Here is a 20803-nt window from a genome sequence, read left to right as displayed (position 1 = left end):
ATTAGGCAGTGACAGTGTGTACAGGGTGTTGTTCATAAGGCTTAACGTTGTGTCTCCCTACAGGTCTAGTATTAGACAGTGATGGTGTGTACAGGGTGTTGTCTCTCCCTACAGGTCTAGTATTAGGCAGTGACAGTGTGTACAGGGTGTTGTCTCTCCCTACAGGTCTAGTATTAGGCAGTGACAGTGTGTACAGGGTGTTGTCTCTCCCTACAGGTCTAGTATTAGGCAGTGACAGTGTGTACAGGGTGTTGTTCATAAGGCTTAACGTTGTGTCTCCCTACAGGTCTAGTATTAGACAGTGATGGTGTGTACGGGGTGTTGTGTCCCTACAGGTCTAGTATTAGACAGTGACAGTGTGTACGGGGGGTTGTCTCTCCCTACAGGTCTAGTATTAGACAGTGATGGTGTGTACGGGGTGTTGTCTCCCTACAGGTCTAGTATTAGACAGTGACAGTGTGTACGGGGTGTTGTGTCTCCCTACAGGTCTAGTATTGGACGGGGGCAGTGACAGTGTGTACAGGGTGTTGTCTCTCCCTACAGGTCTAGTATTAGACAGTGATGGTGTGTACGGGGTGTTGTGTCCCTACAGGTCTAGTATTAGACAGTGACAGTGTGTACGGGGTGTTGTCTCTCCCTACAGGTCTAGTATTAGACAGTGACAGTGTGTACGGGGTGTTGTCTCTCCCTACAGGTCTAGTATTAGACAGTGATGGTGTGTACGGGGTGTTGTCTCCCTACAGGTCTAGTATTAGACAGTGACAGTGTGTACAGGGTGTTGTCTCTCCCTACAGGTCTAGTATTGGACGGGGGCAGTGACAGTGTGTACAGGGTGTTGTCTCTCCCTACAGGTCTAGTATTGGACGGGGGCAGTGACAGTGTGTACAGGGTGTTGTCTCTCCCTACAGGTCTAGTATTGGACGGGGGCAGTGACAGTGTGTACAGGGTGTTGTATCTCTCCCTACAGGTCTAGTATTAGGCAGTGACAGTGTGTACAGGGTGTTGTTCATAAGGCTTAACGTTGTGTCTCCCTACAGGTCTAGTATTAGACAGTGATGGTGTGTACGGGGTGTTGTCTCCCTACAGGTCTAGTATTAGACAGTGACAGTGTGTACGGGGTGTTGTGTCTCCCTACAGGTCTAGTATTGGACGGGGGCAGTGACAGTGTGTACAGGGTGTTGTCTCTCCCTACAGGTCTAGTATTGGACGGGGGCAGTGACAGTGTGTACAGGGTGTTGTATCTCTCCCTACAGGTCTAGTATTAGGCAGTGACAGTGTGTACAGGGTGTTGTTCATAAGGCTTAACGTTGTGTCTCCCTACAGGTCTAGTATTAGACAGTGATGGTGTGTACGGGGTGTTGTCTCCCTACAGGTCTAGTATTGGACGGGGGCAGCGACAGTGTATACGGGGTGTTGTTCATAAAGGAGGTACTGCCTGGCTCGGTGGCGCTGCTGGAGGGGAGTCTGAGGCCCTTGGACCTGGTCCACTATATCAACGGAGCTCCAACTCTGGACCTGACCCTCAATGAGAGCTGCAGGCTGCTGGAGATCTCCCTCAGGGAGCTCACTATCAAAGCTACAAGGTAAACTTAACCCTCACCCTGAAATCCAAATAGACCCCTAGCCCCTACACACTAGGCACTTTGGGTTAGCTGTAGACCTGCGAGGGTCCCTCAGGGACCTCACCAGGTAAACACTAGCCTTATGTACCATAAACACGTTTTTTCTCCAGGAAAGGTCCTTTACTAGTTAACATTGGCAGTCCAGTTCTGTGCAAGGCAGTGCTTGCCAGCTAGTGCCAAAGAGGTTTGGAACTGAGAGACTCAATAAATGATTACTTCCTATAATGCCCTCTTCAGATACCCGTCCAAGAGGTACATGTGTTCATTATCCTTGACCTAATTGATCTCTCTATCTCTCTTCTCCCTCCAGGGATGGGAAACCAGTGTCTCCAGGACAGAAGAGTATTTCTTTTCTCAACAACAACGTCAGTCCCGAAGTCTCCACCAGCCTCAACGGTAAGTACTTGTAAAAGCCTATCCATACAAATCGTTTGAAAGATTTGCTGAATGTGTATAGCATTATGGTACATATACAGTAAGTACATCCAGTCAAGTTCTCTTACCTTCTTCACAATCAGGAAGTATACAATACCCCTATACCTTTTCCACATTTTGTTGTAACTGATCTACGCACAATACCCCACATGTTATTTTTTTATGACTAGCCAATCTCTGTACCCCAGACATACAATTATCTGTAAGGTCCCTCAACTGTGTAGTGAATTTCAAGCAAAGACCAAGGTTTTTTTTAAGTTCTCAAGGGATGCCACCGATTGGTAGATGTAAAAAAATGTTTTTTTTAAAAAGCATTTGCTGAATGTCTCTTTGAGCATGGTGTGGTGAAGTTATCAATTAGGCTTTTGATTGTCACTACAAAGATACAGGCGTCCTTGCTAACTTAGTTGCCGGGCAGGAAGGAAACTGCTCAGGGATTTCACCATGAGGCCACTGCTGACTTTTTAAAACAGTTACACACTTTAATGGCTGTAATAGGAGAAAACTGAGGATGGATCAACAACATTGTAGTTACTCTACAATACTAACCTAATTGACAGAGTGAAAAGAAGGAAGCCTGTACAGAATAACAAATATTCCAAAACATGAATCCTGTTTGCATTAAGGCACTAAAGTAATACTGCAAAAAATATGGCAAAGCAATTCACTTTTTGTCCTGAATACTAAGTGTTATGTTTGGGGCAAATCCAATACAACACATCAAAGACTACCTCTCTCCATATTTTCAAGCATAGTGGTGGCTGCATCATGTTATGGGTATGCTTGTAATCGTTAAGGACTTTTCAGGATAAAGAAACATAATGGAGCTGAGCACAGGCAAAACCTGGTTCAGTCTGCTTTCCACCAGACACTAGGATATGAATTCACCTTTCAGCAGGACAATAACCTAAAACACAAGGCCTATAACACACTGGAGTTGCTTACCAAGAAGACTTTTGATGTTCCTGAGTGGCCTAGTTACAGTTTTGACATAAACCAGCTTGAAAATGTATGGCAAAACATGAAAATGGCTGTCTAGCAATGATCAACAACCAACTTGACAGAGCTTGAAGATTTAAAAAAATAAAATAATGTGCAAATATTGTACAATCCAGGTGTGTAAAGCTCTTAGACACACAGCTGAAATTGCTGCCAAAGGTGATTCGAACAAGTATTGACTCGTGAATAACTATGTAAATTAGATTTCTGTATTTCATTTTCAATACATTTGCAAACACTTCTAAAAACATGTTTTCGCTTCATTATGGGGTGTTGTATGTAGATGGGTGACAAAAATATATATATATATTTAATCCAAGCTGTAACACAACAAAATGTGGAGTAAGTCAAGGGGTATGAACACTTTCTGAAGGCTCTGCATGTTATGAGGTTGTGGAGTATGACGTGACTGTTCCTTCCCCCCCTGTTACAGATTATGTCTTGGGGGCTGATCACAGAGAAACAGAGGCCTTCTCTACACTTTGTCCTCCAGAGGTAACTACACCTGCTTTATTTAAGTCTGCTACTTTCCTATTGTTGGATAGATTGACAACACTTCAAATCAAATCAAATCAAATTTTATTTGTCACATACACATGGTTAGCAGATGTTAATGCGAGTGTAGCGAAATGCTTGTGCTTCTAGTTCCGACAATGCAGTAATAACCAACAAGTAATCTAACTAACAATTCCAAAACTACTGTCTTGTACACAGTGTAAGGGGATAAAGAATATGTACATAAGGATATATGAATGAGTGATGGTACAGAGCAGCATAGGCAAGATACAGTAGATGGTATCGAGTACAGTATGTACAAATGAGATGAGTATGTAAACAAAGTGGCATAGTTTAAAGTGGCTAGTGATACATGTATTACATAAGGATACAGTCGATGATATAGAGTACAGTATATACGTATGCATATGAGATGAATAATGTAGGGTAAGTAACATTATATAAGGTAGCATTGTTTAAAGTGGCTAGTGATATATTTACATCATTTCCCATCAATTCCCATTATTAAAGTGGCTGGAGTTGAGTCAGTGTCAGTGTGTTGGCAGCAGCCACTCAATGTTAGTGGTGGCTGTTTAACAGTCTGATGGCCTTGAGATAGAAGCTGTTTTTCAGTCTCTCGGTCCCAGCTTTGATGCACCTGTACTGACCTCGCCTTCTGGATGATAGCGGGGTGAACAGGCAGTGGCTCGGGTGGTTGATGTCCTTGATGATCTTTATGGCCTTCCTGTGACATCGGGTGGTGTAGGTGTCCTGGAGGGCAGGTAGTTTGCCCCCGGTGATGCGTTGTGCAGACCTCACCACCCTCTGGAGAGCCTTACGGTTGAGGGCGGAGCAGTTGCCGTACCAGGCGGTGATACAGCCCGCCAGGATGCTCTCGATTGTGCATCTGTAGAAGTTTGTGAGTGCTTTTGGTGACAAGCCGAATTTCTTCAGCCTCCTGAGGTTGAAGAGGCGCTGCTGCGCCTTCTTCACAATGCTGTCTGTGTGAGTGGACCAATTCAGTTTGTCTGTGATGTGTATGCCGAGGAACTTAAAACTTGCTACCCTCTCCACTACTGTTCCATCGATGTGGATAGGGGGGTGTTCCCTCTGCTGTTTCCTGAAGTCCACAATCATCTCCTTAGTTTTGTTGACGTTGAGTGCTTTACATGTGACTATAGCAACTCAACTTCAGGCACTTACACACATTTCAATTGCATTAACTGTGCTATAAGGATATGCAATTGGGTTAACTCGGCTATAAGGATATGCAATTGCATTAACTGTGCTACAAGGATATGCAATTGGGTTAACTCGGCTATAAGGATATGCAATTGTATTAACTGTGCTATAAGGATATGCAATTGGGTTAACTCGGCTATAAGGATATGCAATTGGGTTAACTCGGCTATAAGGATATGCAATTGGGTTAACTCGGCTATAAGGATATGCAATTGGGTTAACTCGGCTATAAGGATATGCAATTGGGTTAACTCTGCTATAAGGATATGCAATTGGGTTAACTCTGCCATAAGGATATGCAATTGGGTTAACTCTGCCACAAGGATATGCAATTGGGTTAACTCTGCCACAAGGATATGCAATTGGGTTAACTCTGCGATAAGGATATGCAATTGGGTTAACTCTGCCATAAGGATATGCAATTGGGTTAACTCTGCTATAAGGATATGCAATTGGGTTAACTCTGCCACAAGGATATGCAATTGGGTTAACTCTGCCACAAGGATATGCAATTGGGTTAACTCTGCCACAAGGATATGCAATTGGGTTAACTCTGCCATAAGGAAATGCAATTGGGTTAACTCTGCTATAAGGATATGCAATTGGGTTAACTCTGCTATAAGGATATGCAATTGGGTTAACTCGGCTATAAGGATATGCAATTGGGTTAACTCTGCTATAAGGATATGCAATTGGGTTAACTCTGCTAGAGAGTTCATTAGTCACGTTCACAGAGTTGTAAATGTAGGGTACAGTGTAAATGTCCATTCATTGGGGGGGGGGGGGGGGGTAGGGTAGGGGGGGGGTAGTGTTTTGCCATGATGTTCCTATACTGCCCGCATCTGAATCAAATCAAATGTTAGTTGTCACATGCGCCGAATACAACAGGTCCTTAACCAACAATGCAGAGTATTCTCCTTACAAGCCCTTAACCAACAATGCAGAGCATTGTCCTTACAAGCCCTTAACCAACAATGCAGAGCATTGTCCTTACAAGCCCTTAACCAACAATGCAGAGTATTCTCCTTACAAGCCCTTAACCAACAATGCAGAGTATTCTCCTTACAAGCCCTTAACCAACACTGCAGAGTATTCTCCTTACAAGCCCTTAACCAACAATGCAGAGGATTCTTCTTACAAGCCCTCAACCAACAATGCAGAGTATTCTCCTTACAAGCCCTTAACCAACAATGCAGAGTAAAGTTTTAAAAAAAAAATTAACACAATAAAATGATACAGGGGGTACTTGTACCAAGTCAATGTGCGGGGCTACGGGTTAGTCGAGGTAATTGAGGTAATATGTACATGTAGGTAGAGTTAAAGTGACTATGCATAGATAATAAACAGAGAGTAGCAGCAGTGTAATAAAGGGGGTCGATGCAAATAGTCTGGGTAGCCATTTGATTAACTGTCCAGCAGTCTTATGGTATAAAGGTCCTGGATGACAGGAAGCTTGGCCCCAGTGATGTACTGGGCCGTATGCTTTACCCTCTGTAGCGCCTTGCGTTCGGATGCCGAGCAGTTGCCATACCAGGCGGTGATGCAACCAGTCAGGATGCTCTTGATGGTACAGCTGTAGAATTTTTTGAGGATCTGATGACCCATGCCAAATATTTTCAGTCTCCTGAGGGGGAATAGGTGGTGTTGTGCCCTCTACACAACTGTATTGGTGTATTTGGACCATAATAGTTTGTTGGTGATGTGGACACCAAGGAACTTGAAGCTCTCGACCCGCTCCACTACAGCCCTGTCGATGTGAATGGGGGCGTATCAGTGAAGTCACTTGCCAGTTGGTCAGTGCATGCTCGGAGTACACATCCTGGTAATCTGTCTGGCCCTGCGGCCTTGTGAATATTGACCTGTTTAAATGTCTTACTGACCGGCTACGGAGAGCGTGATCACACAGTCGTTCAGAACAACTGATGCTCTCGTGCATGCTTCAGTGTTGCTTGCCTCGAAGCGCGCATAGAAGTCATTCGGCTACCGTCAATGGGCAGCTCGTGGCTGGGCTATGTTTTGTATTTCGTAATAGCTTGCAAGCCCTGCCACATCCGACGAGCCGGTGTAGTAGGATTCAATCTTAGTCCTGTATTGACGCTTTGCTTGTTTGATGGTTCGTCTGAGGGCATAGCGGGATTTCTTATAAGCGTCCGGATTAGTGTCCTGCTCCTTGAAAGCGGCAGCTCTAGCCTTTCGCTCCGTGCGGAGTGACGGAAGCGGGGACAACAGTCCGTGGCTGGGGTCCTTAATGATCTCCTTGGCCTTCCTGAGCCACCTGGTGTTGTAAGTGTCCTGGAGTGCAGGCAGTGTGCACACAATGGCGCGTTTGGCTGAGCGTACCACCCTCTGAAGAGCCTTGCCGTCCGTGGTGGTGGAGTTGCCATACCAGGCTATGATGCAGCCCGACAAAATGCTCTCGATGGTGCTCTTGTAGAACACTGAGAGCCCTAGGGGACAGGCCAAGTTTCTTCAGCCTCCAGAGTTTGAAGAGTCACTGTCATGCCTTCACCGGGGTGTCTGTGGTTTGACCATTTCAGCTCCTTGTAGATGTTTATGGTGAGGAACTTGATGTTTTTGACCATTTCCCTGTTGATGGCTATAAGGATATGTCCTTTAGTAGTCAATAAAAGGTGTTGACTAAAGTGTTCTGATCTGTTGACTCCAACCTGTGTGTCTCTTGAGATTTCCGATTGCCCCTGGACATTGGACAGTGAAAGTAATATTCTAATTCTGTTTTGTTGTGCTTCCAGGAGGAGATCATTCAGTTGGACCTTGACAAGCCTGCTGCCGGAGGCCTAGGCTTCTCTGTTATCGGAGGAGAGAGGGGCATCTTTGTCAAGTCCATCACCCCTGGTGGCATAGCAGATCGTACAAGACGGCTGCAAGTGGGGGATAGACTGCTCAAAGTAAGTCTGATCGACTCTTGCGGCGGTGTTTTCAATGTAATAACAGCTCTTGTCCACTAGGTGGTGATCTTTGACCATAACTCATCTGAATGCAGGGTTGTGCTCTAGGGCACGTCGTAATAAACGTTGTACAACAGCAAAACAAATTCAGGCATTTACCTCCCTGTTTCACCCAACCATACATGACGCAGTTTTGAGGTTTCTAGCTGACAGTGTATCTATCCATCAGGTGAACGAGGAGCTGATGACTGGTGTGTCTCACACTAAAGCTGTCACCACTATCCGAAAGGTCAAAGGACTGGTCCACCTCATAGTGTCCAGACCGCCTGACCAAAACCCCAACACCTACCTGGCCTACCTCCCCATCATCTCTGACAAGTGCAACGGCAACAGTGACGACATTGGGGTGAAGACTAAACCGTCTAGTCCACCTGATGAGAACAGTAGCCCTCCTGACATACCGCCAATAGGTAAGTTACTACTCTTTATCCCTACAGATTTGCGTGTTGAAAGGTATGTTGAAAAGTTAAATTTTCTGATGCCTGCTCCTCATTGTTGTCAACACCATGTGCCAGTTTGACAGTCTTCTTCTCTCCTGTGTTCGTCACCCAGACTATGATGTAGGTTCAATGGAACGGAGGACGAGAGAGGGTGAGGTGGAGAACACGGAGCTGTCTGAAGACACAGACCGTGACGGTTCCTCTCTACCAGAGGACTCTCCTGAGGTGGGTACATACTGTGATGGTTCCTCTCTACCAGAGGACTCTCCTGAGGTGGGTACATACTGTGATGGTTCCTCTCTACCAGAGGACTCTCCTGAGGTGGGTACATACTGTGATGGTTCCTCTCTACTAGAGGACTCTCCTGAGGTGGGTACATACTATGATGGTCCCTCTCTACCAGAGGACTCTCCTGAGGTGGGTACATACTGTGATGGTTCCTCTCTACTAGAGGACTCTCCTGAGGTGGGTACATACTGTGATGGTTCCTCTCTACCAGAGGACTCTCCTGAGGTGGGTACATACTGTGATGGTTCCTCTCTACTAGAGGACTCTCCTGAGGTGGGTACATACTATGATGGTCCCTCTCTACCAGAGGACTCTCCTGAGGTGGGTACATACTCTGGGGAGGATGTGCCTCTAAGGCAGGGCTATTCAACTACAAATCAAATCAAATTTATTTATATAGCCCTTCTTACATCAGCTGATATCTCAAAGTGCTGTACAGAAACCCAGCCTAAAACCCCAAACAGCAAGCAATGCAGGTGTAGAAGCATGGTGGCTAGGAAAAACTCCCTAGAAAGGCCAAAACCTAGGAAGAAACCTAGCTATGAGGAACCAGGCTATGAGGGGTGGCCAGTCCTCTTCTGGCTGTGTCGGGTGGAGATTATAACAGAACATGGCCAAGATGTTCAAATGTTTATAAATGACCAGCATGGTCAAATAATAATAATCACAGTAGTTGTCGAGGTTGCAGCAAGTCAGCACCTCAGGAGTAAATGTCAGTTGGCTTTTCATAGCCGATCATTAAGAGTATCTACCACTCCTGCTGTCTCTAGAGAGTTGAAAACAGCAGGTCTGGGACAGGTAGCACATCCGGTGAACAGGTCAGGGTTCCATAGACGTAGGCAGAACAGTTGAAACTGGAGCAGCAGCACGGCCAGGTGGACTGGGGACAGCAAGGAGTCATCATGCCAGGTAGTCCTTAGGCATGGTCCTAAGGCTCAGGTCCTCCGAGAGAGAGAAAGAAAGAAAGAGAGAGAGAATTAGAGAGAGCATACATAAATTCACACAGGACACCGGATAAGACAGGAGAAGTACTCCAGATATAACAGACTGACCCTAGCCCCCCGACACAAACTACTGCAGCATAAATACTGGAAGCTGAGACAGGAGGGGTCAGGAGACACTGTGGTCCCATACGATGATACCCCCAGACGGGGCCAAACAGGCAGGATATAACCCCACCCATTTTGCCAAAACACAGCCCCCACACCACTAGAAGGATATCTTCAACCACCAACTTACCATCCTGAGACAAGGCCGAGTATAGCCCACAAAGATCTCCGCCACGGCACAACCGAAGGGGGGGCGCCAACCCAGACAGGAAGATCACGTCAGTGACTCAACCCACTCAAGTGACGCACCCCTCCTAGGGACTGCATGGAAGAGCACCAGTAAGCCAGTGACTCAGCCCCTGTAATAGGGTTAGAGGCAGAGAATCCCAGTGGAGAGAGGGCAACCGACCAGGCAGAGACAGCAAGGGCAGTTCGTTGCTCCAGAGCCTTTCCGTTCACCTTCACACTCCTGGGCCAGACTACACTCAATCATAGGACCTACTGAAGAGATGAGTCTTCAATAAAGACTTAAAGGTTGAGACCGAGTCTGCGTCTCTCACATGGATAGGCAGACCATTCCATAAAAATGGAGCTCTATAGGAGAAAGCCCTGCCTCCAGCTGTTTGCTTAGAAATTAGGAGGCCTGCGACAATTAGGAGGCCTGCGTCTTGTAGGTCACGTGTAGGTATGTACGGCAGGACCAAATCAGAAAGATAGGTAGGAGCAAGCCCATGTAATGCTTTGTAGGTTAGGAGTAAAACCTTGAAATCAGCCATTGCCTTAACAGGAAGCCAGTGTAGGGAGGTTAGCACTGAAGTAATATGATCAAATGTTTTGGTTCTAGTCAGGATTCTAGCAGCCGTATTTAGCACTAACTGAAGTTTATTTAGTGCTTTATCCGGGTATCCGGAAAGTAGAGCATTGCAGTAGTGTAACCTTGAAGTAACAAAAGCATGGATACATTTTTCTGCATTTTTGGACAGAAAGTTTCTAAATTTTGCAATGTTATGTAGATGGGAAAAAGCTGTCCTTGAACCAGTCTTGACATGTTCGTCAAAAGAGAGATCAGGGTCCAGAGTAACGCCGAGGTCCTTCAGTTTTATTTGAGACGACTGTACAACCATTAAGATTAATTGTCAGATTCAACAGAATATCTCTTTGTTTCTTGGGACCTAGAACAAGCATCTCTGTTTTGTCCGAGTTTAAAAGTAGAAAGTTTGCAGCCATCCACTTCCTTATGTCTGAAACACAGGCTTATAGCAAGGGCAATTTTGGGGCTTCACCATGTTTCATTGAACTGTACAGCTGTGTCTCATCCGCATAGCAGTGAAAGTTAACATTGTGTTTTCGAATTACATCCCCAAGAGGTAAAATATAGAGTGAAAACAATAGTGGTCCTAAAATGGAACCTTGAACACTGAAATGTACAGTTGATTTGTCAGAGGACAAACCATTCACAGAGACAAACTGATATCTTTCTGACAGATAAGATTTAAACCAGGCCAGAACTTGTCCTTGTAAACCAATTTGGGTTTCCAATCTCTCCAAAATAATGTGGTGATCGATGGTATCAAAAGCAGCACTAAGGTCTAGGAGCACAAGGACAGATGCAGAGCCTCGGTCTGACACCATTTAAAAGGTCATTTACCACCTTCACAAGTGCAGTCTCAGTGCTATGATGGGGTCTAAAACCAGACTGAAGCATTTCGTATACATTGTTTGTCTTCAGGAAGGCAGTGAGTTGCTGCGCAACAGCTTTTTCTAAAATTTTTGAGAGGAGTGGAAGATTCGATATAGGCCGATAGTTTTTTATATTTTCTGGGTCATGGTTTGGCTTTTTCAAGAGGCTTTATTACTGCCACTTTTAGTGAGTTTGGTACACATCCGGTGGATAGAGAGCCGTTTATTATGTTCACCATAGGAGGGCCAGGCACAGGAAGCAGCTCTTTCAGTAGTTTAGTTGGAATAGGTTCCAGTAGGCAGCTTGAAGGTTTGGAGACCATTATTATTTTCATCATTGTGTCAAGAGATATAGTACTAAAACACTTGAGTGGCTCTCTTGATCCTAGGTCCTGGCAGAGTTGTGCAGAGTCAGGACAACTGAGCTTTGAAGGAATACGCAGATTTAAAGAGGAGTCCGTAATTTGCTTTCTAATAATCATAATCTTTTCCTCAAAGAAGTTCATGAATTTATTACTGCTGAAGTGAAAGCCATCCTCTCCTTGGGAATGCTGCTTTTTAGTTAGCTTTGTGACAGAATCAAAAAGGAATTTCGGATTGTTCTTATTTTCCTCAATTAAGTTGGAAAAATAGGATGATCGAGCAGCAGTAAGGGCTCTTCGATACTGCACGGTACTGTCTTCCAAGCTAGTCGGAAGACTTCCAGTTTGGTGTGGCGCCATTTCCGTTCCAATTTTCTGGAAGTTTGCTTCAGAGCTTGGGTATTTTCTGTGTACCAGGGAGCTAGTTTCTTATGACAAATATTTTTAGTTTTAGGGGTGCATCTGCATCTAGGGTATTGCGCAAGGTTAAATTGAGTTCCTCAGTTAGGTGGTTAACTGATTTTTGTCCTCTGACATCCTTTGGTAGGCAGAGGGAGTCTGGAAGGGCATCAAGGAATCTTTGTGTTGTCTGAGAATTTATAGCACGACTTTTGATGCTCCTTGGTTGGCTGGGGTCTGAGCAGATTATTTGTTGCGATTGCAAACGTAATAAATTGGTGGTCCGATAGTCCAGGATTATGAGGAAAAACATTATGATCCACAACATTTATTCCATGGGACAAAACTAGGTCCAGAGTATGACTGTGACAGTGAGTAGGTTCAGAGACATGTTGGACAAAACCCACTGAGTCGATGATGGCTCCGAAAGCCTTTTGGAGTGGGTCTGTGGACTTTTCCGTGTGAATATTGAAATCACCAAAAATTTGAATATTATCTGCTATGACCACAAGGTCCGATAGGAACGCTGTACATGGCCCAGGAGGCCTGTAAACAGTAGCTATAAAAAGTGATTGAGTAGGCTGCATATATTTCATGATTAGAAGCTCAAAAGACAAACATTCTTTTTTTTTTTTGTGTAAATTGAAATTTGCTATCGTAAATGTTAGCAACACCTCCGCCTTTGCGGGATGCACAGGGAATATGGTCACTAGTGTAGCCAGGAGGCGAGGCCTCATTTAACACAGTAAATTCATCAGGCTTAAGCCGTGTTTCAGTCAGGCCAATCACATCAAGATTATGATCAGTGATTATTTAATTGACTATTACTGCCTTTGAAGTAAGGGATCTAACATTGAATGGCCCTATTTTGAGATGTGAAGTATCACTATCTCTTTCAATAATGGCAGGAATGGAGGAGGTCTTTATTCCAGTGAGATTGCTAAGGCGAACACCACCATGTTTAGTTTTGCCCAACCTAGGTCGAGGCACAGACAGTCTCAATGGGGATAGCTGAGCTGACTACACTGACTGTGCTAGTGGCAGACTTCACTACTGCCTGGCCTGCACCCTATTTCATTGTGGAGCTAGAGGAGTTTGAGCCCTGTCTATGTTGGTAGATAAGATGAGAGCACCCCTCCAGCTAGGATGGAGTCCGTCACTCCTCAACAGGCCAGGCTTGGTCCTGTTTGTGGGTGAGTCCCAGAAAGAGGGCCAATTATCTACAAATTCTATCTTTTGGGAGGGGCAGAAAACAGTTTTCAACCAGCGATTGAGTTGAGAGACTCTGCTGTAGAGCTCATCACTCCCCCTAACTGGGAGGGGGCCAGAGACAATTTACAGTCCTGGAGGGTCAAAACACAGCTTCATCTGTTTCTGTGTTGTGTGTGTGGAATTCCAGACCTCCCGGAAAGCCGACTGGAAAGAAGAAAGTGTAGATGACCCACTAAATGAAAGGTAAGGGGGGGGGGGGCTCCAGAATAGTGTGACTGAATGTCACCAGAGGACATTTTTGTATTTTTTTGTATATATTTTTTTTAAATCTCATATCGTATGTTCCTTCCCAGCTACCTGCAGATGACGTCAGAGCTTCCAGAAGAGGATGAGATTACCTGGGGGAGTGACGAGCTGCCTATAGAGAACATCAACTCCAAATTCACTGACGGTAAGCCCATCTATAGAGAATATTAACTGGAAATTGACTTTGAGCGTGAACGCCGCACCCAACGTCTCAACATCACCAATTTCATTGCCTAACCTTGATTGACCTTTGGTTCTGCCGATTTTGAATATCCTCTTCCAAAACATATGCAATTGAATGGATTTTCTTTTGTGAGTGGTTAGCTGCGTCTCTGGTTATCTGAGTCTCTGGTTAGCTGCGTCTCAACATTCTCCTCCCCTCCCCCCAGATAAGCCCATCATTACAGAGGATGAGCTGACCTCTCTGCCCCTGGTGAAGGTGGTCCCTGATGGACAATACACTGGGGCCAAACTCAACACTGTGGTGCGTATGCTGAGGGGTCTGCTCGAACAGAAGATCCCTTTGCAGGAGTTTGAGGTACGAACTTGTCTGTCTGATCTAGTATAGAAACCTCACATCTGGTGTCAAACTCATTCCACGGAGGGCCGAGTGTCTGCCGGTTTTCACTCCTCCCTTGTACTTGATGAATTAAGGTCACTAATTAGTAAGGATATCTCTTCACCTGGTTGTCTAGGGCTTAATTGAAAGGGGGGGGGGGCTGCAGACACTAGGCCCTCCATGGAATGAGTTTCACACCCCAGCTCTACATTAAACAGCCTCAACTTTATCCCCTCTTGGTTCCATAGTATGTAGCGCTGAAGCTTTTTGTCTGGCGCTGGTCTGTGTTTTTATTACATTCAAAATTACATTTAAACAAAATACATGACATCACTATAATACAGAACATTTTGTTTTCTTGAAAATCTGTAAAGTTACTTATTTCTTCTTCTCTCTCCAAAAGAATCTGCAGAATCTACAGCCGCTGGACGACTGTCTGATTGGTCAGACGAAGGAAAACAAGAAGAAGAATCGTTATAAGAACATTGTCCCTTGTAAGTGTAGATAGAATGTCGCAACGAAAACTCCACATTATCGCTGTAGATAGAATGTTGCAACGAAAACACCACATTATCGCTGTAGATAGAATGTCGCAACGAAAACTCCACATTATCGCTGTAGATAGAATGTTGCAACGAAAACACCACATTATCGCTGTAGATAGAATGTCGCAACGAAAACACCACATTATCGCAACGAAAACACCGCATTATCGCAACGAAAACACCGCATTATCGCTGTAGATAGAATGTCGCAACGAAAACACCACATTATCGCTGAAGTGTTTTACCTGGGAATGGTGCAGATTATACGTGTCAATATTCCTCTATCTACTTCAATAATAGCCCAGCACAGGAGGTTGGTGGCACCTTAATTGGGAAGGACGGGCTCGTGGTAATGGTTGGAGCGGAATGAGTAGAATAGGATCAAATATATAATTTGATACCATTCCTTTCCAGCCATTTATTATGAGCCGTCCTCCCCACAACAGCCTCCACTTAAGCCCAGTGCAGTATATAACAAACTTAATCAAAGCTTCTCCTGTGTTCTCTTGTTTCTCCAGTCGATACCACCAGAGTGATCCTGGGTAAAAATGGTGGCTACATTAATGCCAACTTTATCAACATGCCAGTGAAAGATGAGAACTTCATGTTCATTGCTTGTCAAGGACCCCTACCCACCACTCTGGGTGACTTCTGGCAGATGATCTGGGAGCAGAAATCTAATGTCATTGCTATGATGACCCAGGAAGTGGAAGGGGGAAAGGTCAAATGTCAACGGTACTGGCCTGACACCCCGCGGACGGCTGAGATGGTGGACGAGAGGCTGCAGATCACCTTGGTCAAAGATCAGCACCTGGACAACTTTGTTATCCGTCTCATTGAGGTCAAAGATATCCAGGTGAGATTAAGTATACAGTAGGTTATAAGGACAGGAGCCCCAGAACAGAGCCTTGCAGGACTCCATACTTAACCGTGAAGGGATTTCATTTTTCTAGAATTTTACTTTATTACCAAGTAAATGTAATAATAAGGTTAAACCAATAGAAACAAAATAATTTGGGTACTCTGTATTCAGAGCTTCAGATAACGATCCTATCCCTCCGGTTCTAGACTGAAGAAATTCAACGCGTCACCCACCTGAACTACACCGGTTGGCCAGACCACGGCACGCCCTCGCAGCCTGAGCAGCTGTTGACGTTCATATCCTACATGAGGCACATCCACCAATCAGGACCCATCATCACGCACTGCAGTGCAGGGATTGGCCGATCCGGAACTCTCATCTGCGTAGACGTGGTTCTCGGCCTCATCAGTAAAGATGCTGATGTAAGTATGGTGACAAGACAATAGCTTCTTTTTTTTTTTATGCTTAAAAAAAGGTCCAAGCACATTTTTTCCTGTTTGAGAGATGATATTTTAACACGCACTACTGTTTTCAGTTTGATATTTCAGATGTGGTACGTAACATGAGGCTGCAGAGACAAGGAATGGTACAAACGGAGGTAACAACTACATGTTGGTCCCTTTAAAGAGTCTGTAATGTACATGCTCTTTCTGCATTAATAATAATATACATAATCATTGTTTATTCCACACAGGAACAATACATCTTCTGCTATCAAGTCATCTTATATGTGCTCCGATGTCTTCAAGCTGAGGAGAAAATCTCAGGATAGCAACTTTTACGAAAGTCCCACACACAGCACAGAACCAAGCAGTGGATTTACAAACCACTGCTCAACCAACGCCTTAAAACAGTCTGGGATTGTGTCCCGAACACAGATCAAGCCTAGTCTTGGATTTACTGGTACTTTCAATAGAGAATCTCCATTTAACATGTTTTTTTAGTCCACGACTAGGCTTGATCTGTGTCTGGGGAAAGTAGTCCCTCACAGGAGTCTGTATATATGTTTGCTTGACCTCTACCTCTGTAGCTGCTACCCCTTCTCTTAATGTATACACAAGAATACAGTTGATGTTCCCATCTTATCTACATGAAAGCAATTTTTTTTTTTATAGATTGGCTTATGAAATATCTGAAAGTTAATAAATTCATATTTTGATGCTGGAAGTTGCCTTGACAGAATACGACAGTATTTGCTGCCAGTGTTAAAGGAAATTAGTGTACATATGTCTTTTGAAAAATTGCAATTTGTAAATAAAAGTGAAATTTACATTTTGGTACTTTATTTAAATGCTATTGGCCTTTGCTATGCACTTCATTCACCTGCCTAGTTAAAATTACAATGGCCTTAATGCATCAGTCCCTAATCTCCGGCTGTGCCCCCTACCTAGCCAATCAGTGTTTCCCCACATGCTGGTCTGGGGGTGAAGTGGAATTAAGTTGGCTTGCACTTCTGGGCCTCGATTTACTGCAACCTTCCGCTTTGTAGGGAGCAGTAAGAGTTCTGAAAACCTCATGTATCAGATTAGCCAAATGATACAAGTTAGTGATCTGCAGATCAATGGGGTAGAGGGTTTAGTCATTCAAGAGAATTGGGTCTAATGCACTTTAGTTGCACCAAAAGTCAATGGTTTTCATAAGTAAATTGTTCCAGAGAACATCCTCCACAGAGCTAGAGTCTGATACTGTAAACTGAGTAATACATAAAGACAAGAACTCAAATGCATTTGGTTTTTATTGAAAATTGCTTTGGACAAGTTCCTTTAAGAGAACAGGATTAACATATTTAGTATTCATCCTCCTCATCCTCACAGGCGTCCCCAGAGTCGGCCCCCACCTCCTCATAGTCCTTCTCCAGAGCAGCCATGTCCTCTCTGGCCTCAGAGAACTCTCCCTCCTCCATGCCCTCACCAACGTACCAGTGCACGAAGGCTCTCTTGGCATACATCAGGTCAAACTTGTGGTCCAGACGACTCCAGGCCTCAGCGATGGCTGTGGTGTTACTCAGCATACATACAGCCCTCTGGACCTTGGCCTGGTCTCCTCCAGGAACCGCCGTAGGGGGTTGGTAGTTGATCCCCACCTTGAACCCAGTGGGGCACCAATCTACAAACTGGATGCTGCGCCGGGTCTTGATGCTGGCGATGGCTGCGTTGACATCTTTGGGAACCACGTCGCCGCGGTACAGCAAGCAGCAGGCCATGTACTTGCCGCGTCTGGGATCACACTTCACCATCTGGTTAGCCGGCTCAAAGCAGGCGTTGGTGATCTCGGGGACAGAGAGCTGCTCGTGGTAGGCCTTTTCTGCTGAGATGATGGGGGCATAGGTGACCAGGGGAAAGTGGATACGGGGGTAAGGCACAAGGTTGGTCTGGAACTCTGTCAGGTCTACGTTGAGAGCTCCATCGAAGCGCAGGGAGGCTGTGATGGAGGAGACAATCTGGGCGATGAGGCGGTTCAGGTTGGTGTAAGATGGCCGCTCCACTCCCAGGTTACGCTTGCAGATGTCAAAGATGGCCTCGTTGTCCACCATGAAAGAGCAGTCCGAGTGCTCCAGGGTGGTGTGGGTGGTCAGGATGGAGTTGTAGGGCTCCACCACTGCTGTGGACACCTGGGGAGCAGGGTAGACTGAGAATTCTAGTTTGGATTTCTTGCCGTAATCCACAGACAGGCGTTCCATCAACAAGGAAGTAAAACCAGAGCCGGTCCCTCCTCCAAAACTATGGAAGATGAGGAACCCTTGTAGTCCAGTGCATTGGTCAGCCTGACAACAGAAGACATGGGATCATTAGTAATTCACCGAATGTTGGAGCTTTGAAAGATTATCAACTAAACATTCAGCAGTAAAACAATCTTATTTTTTGGGGTTATGATAAAGTTGAGCCAAGCTAACCAGTCAATGATGTCAATTTAAATGATCTAAACTGGATGGTAAACAGCAGTGGCCCTTTAATCATTCAGCAGCGCACCATTTTGCGCATCCTGTCCATGACAGAGTCCACGATCTCCTTGCCGATGGTGTAATGGCCACGAGCGTAGTTATTGGCAGCGTCTTCCTTGCCACTGATGAGTTGTTCAGGGTGATACAGCTGACGGTAGTGGCCATTCCTGATCTCATCTACAACAAATCATGGACATACATATGAACACAATGTCATACCACAGAACAGCCATTCCTGATCTCATCTACAAAAATCAATGTCACATGCACCAAATACAACTGGTTTTAAACTGAAATGCTTGCTTATCATTCTGAAAACAAAGTTGACATACCAATTATATTTTCAGTACTACACAAGGGCCACATACTAGGCTCATTGTAGAATTAATTGTTTTCCATATCAGGCAGTCATAGCCTGGTCTCATGAGTTTGTGTGGTTTTACCAACTCCTATGGTCATTCATTAACACAAGAGAATTGGCATGTTCAACTCAAATTGGTAGCAGCAAAACCTCTAAATTCAAAAGGGAAAAACCTGCACACTAACATTTAAGTTAGTGTAGTTTGTAGCAGAAGTCAGAGCAAACAGTTCTGTTTTGGCAAAAGCTGTTGTCAGCATGTTGATAGGAATTGGTATAAACAGATCTGGGACCAGGTTAGGGCAAACCATTATACAAGCTTCCTCGTCCTCACCCACAACAGTAGGCTCCAGATCTAAGAAGATGGCCCTGGGAACATATTTCCCAGCCCCAGTCTCACTGAAGAAGGTGCCAAACGATGAGTCAGTCAATTGAGGAGCAGTGTTCGCATGGATGGTCCCATCTGGCTGGAAGCCATGCTCCAGACAATACAACTCCCAGCATGCATTGCCCATCTGGACTCCTGCTTGGCCGATGTGGACGGAAATGCACTCCCTCTGTCAAGAAAAACACTCTTTAGTCGATCAATAATTTATAAAAGGGGGGGGGGGGGGGCTGAGCCCAGCAATCATAAATCTTGACATTACAAAGCTGAGAGAAGAAACTGTCACCTCCAACAAATCTCACAACTCATTATCAGTTCTCATTTATCCTGAATGTACATTCTATATGAACAAAATACAGGAAATTAGCACAGGAAAGCACAACTTCAGAGATGAAAAAAAAAACACAAAGCAGTCATGTTGAATTAAAAATAACTCACCATTTTTCCTGCAGTTATGTAGAATAGATGGCCTTCTTGAGGAATTAATGAAACCTGAAACAGTTCCACCACAAGCGTTTACATATCAAATTGATGTAAGTAAAGTATCATAGGCTAGGCTACATGTTGAACTCCAAACACACTCACTCACTTACCTTTGAACACAATGGCAGTCTGCTTCATGGGCCAGTTTATATGGTTTCAGGGTGAGGTGTAGTAGGTGTGGCTTTTCAAATGACCTTTGACCATTGACCAAGGGGTCGTGTATGTTTTATGATGATGAGGTAAATGTTCAATTTAAAAGTTTATTTTAATTTTGTTAAAGACAATACAAATCTAACTACATGTTTCTGAATCTGCACGTCTAACAGTGGTTCATATATTTGAACCACTGTTAGACGGATGATTTGAGGCCTGAATGCTGATTGACTGAAAGCTGTGGAATGTCAGACCAACAAAATATTTATTTGTACCGCTCTAGTTACGTTGGTAACCAGTTTATAATAGCAATAAGGCACCTCGGGGGGTTGTAATTTATGGCCGATATACCAAAAGGCAAAGGGCTGTGTCCTAGCACTCCGCAAGAACAGCCCTTAGCCGTTGTTTATTGGCCATATATCACTCCCCCTCGGGCCTTATTGCTTAAATATAGCGTGTTGATTTGTTATTATGCATTACTGCATCCAGGAGCGCCTTCTTACGGTTTTCCTGCATGCTCAAGTCATTGTGATGCACTGGGAGAGGTAGGAACGATGTTTCTGTCGTCTTCAGACAACTTAAGATTCCTTTAAGCACAAAGTCATACACAGTGTTTTGTTCATGAATAATGTTGTATATTTAGAGTTTACTCATAAGTGGATGGTATTGTCAATGTGCTATTGGAATTGTACTTTTTAGGATGATATTAACGTTTTAAATGCAACATGTGGCTACTAGCTAGCTAAAGTATTGTCTGTGTGAACTGTGGCTAGATCTGTGGGATTCAGGAGCGAGAAATCTCATCCAATAAAACAACCTGATCTCCGAAGTCCACGTTTTTAATCTCAATCACACACCGCGGGGCGGTACAGCACCGGTTACATTGGTGCCTTCTAGACCCGGATTCATCGATGATCAACGTCAGCTCGGTCACCGTGGAGCTGCTGCTCTAGAGACTGTTTACATCATGAGGTACTCCTGGCGCCTTGTGGCAAAAAGCGGAACTGCAGTCTATTTTCATT

The 20803-nt window shown here is 44.6% G+C and overlaps 2 protein-coding genes across 7 annotated transcripts in view; one reads left to right on the top strand and one right to left on the bottom strand.

The window, feature by feature from the left end:
- Positions 1–16731, top strand: part of ptpn13 (protein tyrosine phosphatase non-receptor type 13) — a 166280-nt gene extending 149549 nt beyond the window's left edge. For all 5 annotated transcript variants that reach the window (XM_090191624.1, XM_090191627.1, XM_090191626.1 and 2 more), the window contains 14 exons: positions 1373–1583; positions 1933–2018; positions 3490–3551; positions 7544–7699; positions 7929–8169; positions 8312–8424; positions 13377–13432; positions 13543–13640; positions 13885–14033; positions 14458–14548; positions 15118–15455; positions 15668–15883; positions 15997–16059; positions 16156–16731. In XM_090191624.1, the coding sequence (XP_090047750.1) occupies positions 1373–1583; positions 1933–2018; positions 3490–3551; positions 7544–7699; positions 7929–8169; positions 8312–8424; positions 13377–13432; positions 13543–13640; positions 13885–14033; positions 14458–14548; positions 15118–15455; positions 15668–15883; positions 15997–16059; positions 16156–16233 (1958 nt within the window). In that variant the 3' untranslated portion in view covers positions 16234–16731. The remainder of the gene's footprint in view (positions 1–1372; positions 1584–1932; positions 2019–3489; positions 3552–7543; positions 7700–7928; positions 8170–8311; positions 8425–13376; positions 13433–13542; positions 13641–13884; positions 14034–14457; positions 14549–15117; positions 15456–15667; positions 15884–15996; positions 16060–16155) is intronic.
- Positions 16732–17178: 447 nt separating this feature from the next.
- On the bottom strand, positions 17179–20591 carry LOC110536916 (tubulin alpha chain). 2 transcript variants are annotated; one of them, XM_090191630.1, is made up of 5 exons: positions 19739–20591; positions 19584–19637; positions 19095–19317; positions 18431–18579; positions 17179–18225 (listed from the first exon to the last, which is right to left on the bottom strand). In XM_090191630.1, the coding sequence occupies exons 2-5, from the start codon at positions 19584–19586 to the stop codon at positions 17248–17250; spliced, it is 1353 nt and encodes a 450-aa protein (XP_090047756.1). In that variant the 5' UTR covers positions 19587–19637; positions 19739–20591; the 3' UTR covers positions 17179–17247. The 2 variants fall into 2 exon arrangements, with proteins under 2 accessions (XP_090047756.1, XP_036792712.1); XM_036936817.2 differs by lacking the exon at positions 19739–20591 and having other exon boundaries at positions 19584–19720.
- Between the last annotated feature and the right edge of the window lie 212 nt (positions 20592–20803).

This window comes from Oncorhynchus mykiss, chromosome 12 (assembly GCF_057628025.1).
Source record: "Oncorhynchus mykiss isolate SJ-2025 chromosome 12, ASM5762802v1, whole genome shotgun sequence".
Lineage (NCBI taxonomy): Eukaryota > Metazoa > Chordata > Actinopteri > Salmoniformes > Salmonidae > Oncorhynchus > Oncorhynchus mykiss.
This window is presented reverse-complemented; position numbering and strand designations above follow the sequence as displayed.